The sequence below is a fragment of the Perissodus microlepis genome, chromosome 11, assembly GCF_051167445.1.
Source record: "Perissodus microlepis isolate ML-2025 ecotype Zambia chromosome 11, ASM5116744v1, whole genome shotgun sequence".
NCBI classification, from domain to species: Eukaryota; Metazoa; Chordata; class Actinopteri; order Cichliformes; family Cichlidae; genus Perissodus; species Perissodus microlepis.
In genome coordinates, this window is record NC_140471.1 from 22685100 (window position 1) to 22696549 (window position 11450).

General features: G+C 42.6%; 1 protein-coding gene and 1 long non-coding RNA gene across 3 annotated transcripts; one reads left to right on the top strand and one right to left on the bottom strand.

Annotated features, from left to right (window-relative positions):
* The first annotated feature begins 2555 nt into the window (after positions 1-2555).
* LOC146377814 (uncharacterized) lies at positions 2556-8268 on the top strand. Of its 2 annotated transcripts, none has more exons than XR_014801675.1 (2): positions 2556-3218; positions 7631-8268. It is a non-coding gene; the product is annotated as an uncharacterized LOC146377814 (long non-coding RNA). The 2 variants fall into 2 exon arrangements; XR_014801674.1 differs by having other exon boundaries at positions 2556-3001.
* Positions 8269-9064: 796 nt separating this feature from the next.
* rps9 (ribosomal protein S9) lies at positions 9065-11424 on the bottom strand. Its single transcript, XM_084944297.1, has 5 exons — positions 11318-11424; positions 10466-10578; positions 10242-10364; positions 9868-10054; positions 9065-9326 (listed from the first exon to the last, which is right to left on the bottom strand). Exons 2-5 carry the CDS (start codon positions 10560-10562, stop codon positions 9149-9151), a joined length of 585 nt encoding a protein of 194 aa, XP_084800423.1. The 5' UTR covers positions 10563-10578; positions 11318-11424; the 3' UTR covers positions 9065-9148.
* Between the last annotated feature and the right edge of the window lie 26 nt (positions 11425-11450).

Genomic DNA, 11450 nt, shown 5'->3' on the forward strand with positions numbered 1-11450 from the left:
GGTTGGTCTTTGCACACAGGCAAGGCCAAAAAAAATCACCCTCAACAGATGTTTCACAAAAACGGGTCCACTGGAACCCACTTCCACATAAGGTGCACCTTATCTGATAGAATAGGAAGCATCAATTACATAGTAGCTATTCCCACAATTAAGACATCAACTATGAGTGTTCACAAAATGTCCTTACCCATTTTTCATGCGTGCCATGTTGTCTGCACACCCGACAGTTCAATAAACCCTGTGTTGATTACAGATTGTGGTTATGTCCTGAAACAAATGGCAGTTGCATTAGATAACTACAGAGCACTTTATAAGCCAACCTGCTTCTTTAATGAGAATTATGGCTCATTAAAGAAGCAGAAGCTCATCAGTGTTCACTGACAGTATTCTCATTAAAGGTATTGCATGACTCAGTGTCTTTCGAACCTCTATGTCCTGTGGATGTCAAATGATATAAATGGTCTAAACATAAAACGTATGTTGGCGGCGACGTGGATGATGTGGATGTGCCCGCCCACTGCTGCGGCGGCTAAAGAGACACGACATACAAAAGCAACATGGACACATGGGAGACGAGAAACAGAACCATGAATACTATTAAATCAAAGGACACAAATTAAACCAGAGTCACACAGTCCAAAAGATAAACCCTGGATCACTTGACCAAGGGCCATGACACTATCACACAAAATTTAAAACTGTTCTTTTAAGTAAATAAACGAAGCAGTAGGGAATTTTTAAATATTTGTTTTTTTTATTTTTGATTTGCTGCTAAATACACTTTTTGTTGTTTTTTTTTTATATTTGCAGCTTTTTGTGCTCCCTATCAAGTGAACCCCTCACCTGAAATAATTTAAATAAAATTACATTTTAAATTATAAACCCCAACAATCAAATGATCCCCTATGAACAAGCACTGGGCAACGGTGGCCAGGAAAAACTCCCTTTCACAGGAAGAAACCTGAGGCAGAACCAGGTTCAAGAAGGGGCAGTCATCTGCCATGACTGGTTGGGGGGTGAGGGGCAAAATAAAACTTAAAGGAGAGCACGGCATAGTTATCGGAGGTTGGTGTAGTTGGTGGACCGTGGTTGGAAAGCAGGGGAGGTGGATGCACCTGAGCGCCAATCTGCAATCATGCCTTGCTGGCTTAAAGGCTGAACTAGGTCCTGCTGTGTTGTTGTTATTACTGTGTGTGGCTGTGAGCTGCAGCCATCTGTAGTGGTAAACCTGTAGTAATAAAAGTAGATGATGAAAAACATGAGTATATGGTCAGGTCTGTCGTGGGTCTTTCACAAGATTATAAACAGGGGTGCACATAAGTGGTCCGCAGGTGCGCATGCGTTGTCAAAATAAAAGACGCGCACCAGATAAGAAGTTGCAACGTTTGCATACATAAGATTTTCTGGAGGCCTTTTATATAAAAGGCACTGTTTTACACCACATATTCTGCACCACATCTCTGTGCGTTCATCATTTGTTTGAAGCCAGCTCACCTTCCGACTCCTTCTGAAATTTCTTTGGAGGTGGAGGAGCACCAAAGTAATTGCTTAAAGGAGCTTGCTTCTTCGACATCTTTGAGCGTTCTAAACAAATGTCCGTCCTCCTCCAGAAAATCTTGTGTACACAAACGCGCGTTGCAACTTCTTATCTGGTGCGCGTCTTTTATTTTGATAGCGCATGCGCACCTACGGACCGCTTATGTGCACCCCTGATTATAAACACAATGCCACAGGGAGCAGCTGGGTCATTCACGTCAGGTGAACATCTTTGAGAAGACCCAGAAAGCTGCAGGAACAATAAGGGCCGCTGTGGCAAGACCTAAACCTACTTTAAGTAGGCATTTGGCACCACGATGCCACATACCAGTACCCTGAACCTCATCCTGAGGTGGTTGAGCAACAGGAGTCTCAAGTCCCTCAGGTTCAGTAGCATTTTTGGTTTTTGAAAACTGTAATTCTTCCACTTGACACTGAATAGTTTTCAAAGCTTTCTCGAGATCTGCATTCCGTTTCTTTAGTTCATTTCTCTCGCTTTCAGCCTTGGACAGCTGAACAACAATGGTGTTGTTCTGTTCAAGGAGAAACTGTTGCGTTTCCTCAAGTTCATGCACATCTTGCTGAAGTGCTCCAATCTGCAGTGTTATCTTTACGGGCACCCCCTCTATCTCGCTTATGCGAATTTTCTTTTTGGGCTCCATGCCCTGGACTATTCCTCTCTCCCCTGAGTTGAGCGGTCCTTCCTCTCTCGTTTCTCTGTGAGACACTGAATTGTTGGACGGTTCCTGTGACATTTCTATAAAAGTTTCATGCAAAAAACAAAACAAAACCGTTAACTGAATAATTTCAATATTAAACTATTCTCTTTCCCAAGGATTCCTGGCTTGCAAAAACAACTAGCTGTTTCTTGAAATACTGAGTTAAAGAAACTGGGGTCTATTTAAGGATTTTTCTGGCAGCGATCGTGATGTCAGCCGTGACGTCAGCTCTCTTTGATCCTTTGATTCGATCAAAGGAGGACTAAGACCTCCGCGCATGCTCAGATCATGCGTTTTGAATTGAACGGGAGTTTGTTTGTTTATTAAATACTTTGAAAACAGTCGAAATTAAGCGGATACAATACGCAGGCTTGACATGGACAGACGTTTTAGCGCTTTTTGGGACTGATGACATCTAGCCATGAAGTTAGATGGGCAGACTCTGATTCGGACAAAACCCTTTTTGTCTTCTTGATTTATGGAGGGGACTTTAGATTAGGGTGACCAACCGTCCTCGGTTTTACTATATTCCGACAGAGGATCCATGTGTGTGAAGTCATTCATCCCCGAACTGCTGCTTTGTGAGCGCTTGTTGTGCGCTCACAGACAGGACAGACAGCGCGTAGCAACGCGCCTAATGATGTTTAAAGGATCCCGAAGCGCAAGTCCATCTTTTCAGACAAATTGCAAAAGAAATTTCCCTCGTAATGACCATAGCTGGACTGGCCATCGGCCCACCGGGCAAGGTGATTTTTCGTTTTTACGGACTGATGGTTTTTGTTGTTGTTGTTTTTGTACCGGTATAAACAATGAAAGGTGGTGGATTGGCCAGATGCTGGCCGATGTGTAAATAACTCAGTTGTTTGGTGGTGGCTATGGCGGAGCTCCCAGAGGCCAGCAAGTGGATGACGGAAAGTGGAGGCAGGAGGAGGAGAGACCCGAGGCTGCCGGTCCGAGTGTCAGGTGAACTGAACTTCAGATAAGAAGTTATGACCTGCAGTCTATCTGGGTCAGATATAAACCAAGTTTAGGTGTAGTTTATTTTCGTTGGGCTGACTTTTTACAGTCAGTTACAATAACTCATACTGCGTACTAGCTAGCATGACGGAGTTTCTATACAGCTGGGTGGGTGCTATGATGTTACTGATAGTGAACTTTATTTTATTCACAAGGTTAGTTAGTAGAGAAAAACGGAATCGTCTCGTATTCAGAGAAAATATTACTCAATATTTGGTATTGAGCTGAATATGAACACAGTTTGTCCCGGACTTCAGCTACAATGAAAAAGACACAAAGCTGGAGTTATTCTGTGTCTTTACGCTGTCAGCTGCCTCTTCTTCTCTCATTCTCTCCCCTCCCTCTCCTGTTGCTACTTCAATCATGAAACTGATCAGTGATCAGCTGATCGGCTTTTCTCTCTTGTTTGTTTATCGCCCACTTTGCGCCAGAAAGAAGAAACCAGCGGATGTCGCGTTAAACAACAGCAGCACGTTTAAGCTTGATCAGCTGTTGTTAGAATGTATTTAATATTACTTTCTAGTATCAGCTGATGTTTGAAACATGAAGATGAAACCAGGAGATGTCCTTCAGAATCAGAAACTTTATTGTCATTGTCACGAGAACAACGAAATTAAGAATGGTCCCCGATCATTGCATCATCCCTAGCAATATCAAAATATAAATAAAACAATAAAATTCAATAAATAAAATAGATAGAATACTTAAAATACTTAAAATACTAATAAGATGTAACAGTAAAACATTCACATACATTCCCACACACATGCTTCAGACCGTGCATAGATTAACACAAGAGTGGCGTGATGGACATGTTTTTTTGTAGTATTCAGATGTGTTATTGCAGTTGGATAACAACTGTGTTTGAGTCTATTAGTCCTTGCTCTGATTGCCCTGTACCGTCTGCCTGAGGGCAACAGTTCGAACAGGGAGTGGCCAGGATGTGAGGTGTCTTTTATGATGTTTTGGGCCTTTTTAAAACAGTGGGCGTTGTGTAGAACTTCCAGTGTGGGGAGAGGGCAGCCAGTGATCTTTTGGGCGGTGTTAATGATCCCTTGGAGTGCTTTCCTCTGAGCCCCTGTGCAGCTAGTGTACCAAATACATATGCAGTAAGTTAGAACACTCTCAATGGTGGCTCTGTAGAAGGACACCAGCAGTCTCTGTGTGATGTTATTCCTCCTGAGAATTCTCGGGAAGTACAGTCTCTGTTGGGCCTTTTTCAGCAGCTCGGAGGTGTTCAAACTCCAGGAAAGGTTCTCCTCTATATTGACTCCCAGGAAGCGGAAGCTTGCCACCCTTTCTACACAGTCCCCATTTATGAATAGTGGTTGGATCTCTGCCTTTTTCCTTCTGAAGTCTATTATGAATTCTTTGGTTTTTGAAGTGTTGAGGAGGAGGTTATTGGCCTTACACCATGACGTCAGCTGCTCCACCTCATCTCTGTACGTAGACTCGTCTCCCTTGGAAATGAGCCCCACCACTGTGGTGTCGTCTGCAAATTTCACAAAGATGTTGCTGTGGTGGCGAGGAGTGCAGTCGTGTGTGTAGAGAGAGTAGAGCAGTGGACTGAGCACACAGCCCTGGGGTGAGCCAGTGCTGAGACTCAGGGCTGAGGATGTGTGATGGCCAACTCTGACTCTCTGTCTACGGCCTGAGAGGAAGCTATTGATCCACATGCAGGTGCTGTATGGAAGCCCCAGGTCTTGTAGCTTACTGAATCATCAGAGCTGAACAGGTGATGGAGAAACAGGTTTACCTTTTAGGTGACATGAATGAGTTGAAGGGAAGTTATGAACTGTTTCTGAGAGACAAATAACACCAGGATCCTTTTCTACAGCTGACAGCTGGTAACTGTGCAGGGGCGGGTCTAGCAAAGCTTTGTCAGGGGGGCCAGGTAGGGCATTAACAGGGAATCTTACAACCAAAGTTTTCATCTGATGTAAAATGTATAGAAATCATACATATACTAACAAGACAGTGTACATCACTGTTACAACAGCGTTTGTTTTCATTCAAAGGCTTTATGGCTTTTCCTATAATACCTGGTGGGCCGGTCTCTAGTCAAAATGCCCTGGCCGATTTTATGTTTCTTTAAGCAAGTTCTTCATGACTGAGCCAAGTGTCCTCTTTTTTGGAAATCAAAATATGGTCACCCTACTTTAGATGCCACTAAAAGCGAAAACATTTAAAGCAGGGGTCCCCAATCCCAGTCCACAAGGGCCGGTGTCCCTGCAGGTTTTAGATCTCACCCTGGGTCAACACACCTGAATCACATTGATTAGTTCATTACCAGGCCTCTGGAGAACTTCAAGAGGTCATTTAGCCATTTACATCAGCTGTGATGGATCAAGCACACATCTAAAACCTGCAGGGACACCGGCCCTTGCGGACTGGGATTGGGGACCCCTGATTTAAAGTGTCGACTTTTTAAAAATGAAACCTTAATAAAATATATGCGAGACATGGTGCCCGAACATATAGTTTGAACCTCGGTAAGCCAGTTTTCTTTATCACGATATCATTCTGTGACATTATTGTGGAGAAATTTTGATCCACTCTTCTACACTCCCCAGTATTGCTTCAGTTCACCAAGGGCCTGTACAGTTTGAGATGTAGACATCAGGTGTTTTGCCGTTTTTTCTGAACATTGCACCTTTTGGCGTTGGGATAAATTTGCTGGGAAATCCTCTCCTGAAAGGTGTAGCATTTTGTTAACACACACCTGAGTGCTCTATGCTGACGCTCAGTCATATATCAGTATATCAGGCCCGGGATAAAGACAATATATGTTCTGTTTTTAATTATTAGTCTCTTCTAAGTCTAAAAAGGGAAACCCTTCTTAAACGGGAAGAGTAGTGGAGGTACCAAGGAAATATAAAATATAGGGTTCTAAAATATAATTTATTTCACATAAAAACCGTCGAGCTGCTCAGTCCCTCCTGACATAGTCCTTAAGTCTGTGACGTACCGCCGCTGCCACCCGACGTCTCTCCCCAAAGCGTTTCTCCCCATCCACAAATCAGTGGAAGTGTGGAAGGTGTTCTAACAAAAGTTTTCTGAGATGTGACCAGAGGGAAGAAAACTATTTAGAAATTGTGGAAAAGTTTGAAGTCAGTATGTATGTATGTATGACCCATGGCTATTGAGCGCTGAGAATCAGAAGCCTTTGTCACATAAGCAAGAATGAAAAAGAAATACTGAAAGTAGTAAGAAGGGTGGGGAACAAGTCCACTGTATGTGATCTGTTTCAGCGAGGGAGTTCATGTTAACATTTAACATGCTAACTGAGCAAGAGGAACTGACCTGAAAGATAGGATCATCGCCAACCTGGAAACTTGGACCCTCGGTAGCCGGTTACCAAGATTATGTGAAGTAATCTTGTAGAAGTAACCACCACCCTCTGAGGGTCTACTAGAGGAGGTCAATACAGCACTACAGACAATCGAGGAATCCAGTATGGAGGCACTAATCATGGCAACACAGAAACAAGCTCTAAGTACAAGATCCACAGAGGCTGGGGTCTATCACACCAGGCAAGACCCCAGGTGCAGGCTGTGTTAAGATGCCTCTGAGACAATCCAGCACATAACAGGAGGGTGTAAGATGCTAGCAGGCAGCTCATACATGTCAGCGTAGTACACAGGACCATCTGTGGAGTGTATGGCCTGGAAGTCCTGAGGTCAAAATGGGTGGTCAAGAATGACTGAGCTAAGATTCTGTGGGACTCCTAGATACAGACGGACAAAATGTTGGTGGCTAACCAATCGGACATAGTGGTGGTAGACAAGCGAAGAAGATCCCAGGAACAACACCTGAGATCTCTGTCCAGAAGACTGCAGTCCTAGGAACAGCTAAGATTCTGTGCAGGACCCGCAAGCTCCTGAGATTGAAGGATAGATCGAATATATATTTAAAACTTGCTATATAAGGCTTTGATAGATGTCTTATTGAGACGTTGGATGTCTACAAGACTGAGTCAACTGCTTTTAAAATAAAGTTGTGTTTTTACTGTATTACCTGTACTGTGTTTCTTAAATCTGGCCCCTGACATATTCCCTTCATGAAATAATAATTAATAAAAACTAAAACTAATAGAAACTGAACTAAAACGAAACATTTTCAAAAAAAAAAAGCTAAACTGAAATGAGAAAACTCACTCTAAAAACTAACTGAAACTAAACTGAATAAAAGCGAGTCTAGAGAAAATAAAAACAAATTTATTACAAATACAGACGTCCTGTATAAGAAGGGCCAGAGTCGACCCCACCTGCTGAGGAGACTGAGGTCCTTCGGAGTCTGCTGGACTCTGTTAAGAACATTCTATGATACTCTGGTAGCATCTGCCTTTTTCTTTGCAGTGGCCTGCTGAGGGAGCGGATGCACGGACAGGGACAGGAGCAGGATTGACAAACTGGTGCAGAGGTCTAGCTCTGTGCTGGGATGTGCTCTGGATTCTGTGGAGGTGGCGAGAGGAGGATGTTAGTAAAGCTGACATCCATCATGAACAACCCACATCACCCTCTGCATGAATCTGTGAGTGTGCTGAGCAGTTCCTTTAGTGAGAGACTGAAATACCCTTGCTGCAGGAAGGAGCGCTTTCACAGATCATTCATCCCAACAGCAACTCCTCAATCACAATGTCATGAGTCACTGGACATTGTTGACATCCACGGTCACACTTCATGCATGTGTATCATCCATATGTATATTTATTGTGTACATGTGTGTGTTCGTGTACATGTTTATACTTTAGATATCTATTACTTACATAGTAATAGTAGTGGTAGAATAGTTAAATTTGTGTCTTGCATATTTCCACAACTTTCTATCCATAATCACATACTGTGTATGCTACTGTTGGATATAGTGTTTACTTATTTTGTATTTGTTTGTATTTTTTGTACTTTTCTTCTGCCATCTGTACCTGAGCTGAGGTAACACAAATTCCCTCACCGTAGGATCATTAAAGTCTTATGTTAAGATTACAAAACTATAAGACCTATGAGCTTGTCATCCACAGGCCTAGTTTGAGTTTTCAATCCTATGGAGATGACACAAAGCTTTACAGCTCTTTAACCTCAGTAACAATCTTAAACTCAACTTCCTGTTTTTCTATGTTGCTAAATATGAATAAGAGTGACGTAATAGTTGTCAGCTTAATCTGGCATCTAGCACACTCACAGCTACATACCCGAGCTCTATGTCTATAACGCTGTATAGTTTTAAAATATTTTAAAAACCTCAGTATAAATAAGCATGTCAGTTCAGGTGTCAAGTTTTGTTTCACACAGTTAAAGAGACTTAGTAAAATTAACTCAAACGAAAAGAAATCTAGTCAGTACATACTATTGAATCTCATACACTATCTTGATTGAAAAATCCAGCAGCCACACTTTCTACTAAACCCCCAAAATGTATTCTTCCTGTTCAACCTAGAATTTATTTTAAGATTTTTTGTCACTGACTTTTCACACTTGCATAGAAGTATACCCGTTAGTAACCACAAGATCTTCAGCTGAGGCTCAGCTAACCAGTCTACAGGTCCACATGAGCAGATAATCCCTGAAAGTTGTTTCTTCTCTGGATGATACAAAAACACTAGATTGTTTCTGAAATGTGCTATATGAATACATTTTAATCACCATGATACAGCATATGTCAGCTGTATCCTGTAATATTACGTATTCTTCTATTTAATGTCCTTATTTGACTCTTTGTGTACAGCACTTTGCTACCATTTGAGTAAAGCTCTTAAACTTAAGTTTGCATTTTATTAAAACTGCATAGTCAGCTACTTTTTTTTGGATAAACCAAACATTTTATTGAGAATTGTCACAACAGGAAGTATCAAGAAACACTCCTGTACAACATCCTTCTTAATCCTCCTCCTCATCGTCAGCTCCTCCAGCTCCACCCTGGCCCTTCTTGGCGTTCTTTCTCTTGACGCGGCCTGGGCGTCCACCGCCGTACGGAGACCTCAGGGAGAAGTCGATGTGCTTCTGGCTGTCCAGGCGAACCACAAAAGAGGGGATGTTCACCACCTGCTTGCGCACACTGCCAAGACAGACAATAAAGGGAGGACTTTAGAAAATGTTGATGCATCTTCCAGTTGCACTTAAGAGTTGTCTTTGCAGTTTAAAAGCTGAAAAAGCTTTCAGGGTGGAAAAAGTGTGAATCTTTAATATTTTACATGTATAATTTACTGCAGGCTTCATTGACGAGGAATTCTTGACACCACAGGAAATCTGAACTTATGACTTAAATCATCAGCCTGAGTACTTCATATCCAATGCTGTAGTGAATACTACAATTGCCCGAGGTGCAATCCCCCATACCTTACCTGACGGCCACAACACTGTGGCACTGTCTGCGCCCTCGGCGGCAGGATTGGCTCTGGGCAATGTCTACTGACAAGGTATACGGTTTTGATACCGAATTGACCTTGATGAAAATCTTAACTGTTGTCAACAGGGTGTGTTACAGGTTGGTGGTCCTCTGATGGAAGAGGAAGCATCGACAGGTTCTCATGAGTCCATCAAAAAAAACAAAAACAAAAAAAAAACCCCACTGAGCCCATTATGTGCTTTGAGCTTACCGAATGTGCCTCTGGCGGATAAGGACACGAGCGTGGTGGATGCTCTTGGCAAGTCCAAGCTTGAAGACCTGTGTCTGAAGCCTCCTCTCCAAGAAATCCTCGACCTTCAGGCCCAGGATATAATCAAGCTTCATCTTACCCTCATCGAGCACACCGATTCTCACCAGACGCCTGAGCAAAGCGTTACCTGGAAAACCACACATATACACAAGACGTCATTTAAACATACAACCACAGAGACGTGTTCAAAAATCTATGCAGAGCAGGAATATTGGCCTCATTGACGAGGAATTCGTGACACCATGGTGAAGTCTGACACTTTATATATTTAAATCATCGGCCAACACAAACCAGCTTTAACTCATCCTACCCACCTTCAAACAGACGCTTTGGGTCCTTCTCATCCAGAGTGAGCAGCTCTCTGGCAGCCTTGCGGATCTTGGCAAGGGTGAACTTGACCCTCCACACCTCACGCTTGTTCCTCAGCCCATACTCGCCTTAAAGGGAGATGAAACGCCGTAATCAGTTTAGTATAGCTCATTAAAGGGTATGCCTTGAAATATATATATGGACGGAAGTTATGAAAATGAAAACATACCAATGAGTTTCAACTCCTGGTCGAGACGGGACTTCTCGAAGGGGCGGCGGGGGGTGACATATGTCTTACGACAAACCCAGCTTCTGGCAACGGGCATGATGGCTTATAAGTGCCTGCAAAACCAAGAAATTACAATGAGGGGGACGCTACATATAAGATTTATACCATTTTACACTTTTAATAGGTTATTCAAGGTTGACATGTTATTTGAATCTTGTGCACAGAAGACATTTTAAAGGCAAACATTATGCACGTTCAGCAATAACTCATGTTACAATTTACAACTAAGACAATCAAGTCAACCTCAAAAAGTAGAGTCAGTTTAATTAAGCCAAATAGGCTCTCCATCTGTCAGTCTAGTTCCGTTTTTCAAAGCGTTTACTGAATAATTAAAAAAAAAAAAGACATTAACTTTTTACCAGGCTAAAGGGACCTACAACTGTCACTATTACTTCCATGCTTCAACTGTATCGGTCAGATTTGCCACACGATCGTATGGTTTATGAAGACAAGGGTAATGTGTAAGGACCGAATTGACTAGAAACACTGATACATCGGATGCGCTTCATTAAATGTTTCTGAAACTACAATAAGTCGCGTACAAACGTTTAACAGACCGGGGATCCCTAAGACTAGGCCGCAGCTACACCGCACCACGTTGTTTAATGTTAGCAGCTAGCATTAGCTTAGCTTAAGCGCTTTTCGTTTAAAAACGCGTTAAAAAAAACCACATGCAGGTCTTCAATCGACACAGGCATAAGTTTAGTTTCATGTCCTATGACTGTTTTTCAACGTGGAGGTCCAAATACACTAGGTTTGTATTGCTGGTAAGGATGAGGATGGTAACCGTACCTGTCTCGCTCAGGCTCGCGCAGTAAAGAGGAAGTTAAAGGAAGTCCATAATCATTTATAGGGCCTGCGAGCACACTACATATCCCATGATGCCTCTCACCGTCCAAACGGAAGTCGGGCCCGCTGGGTTTGT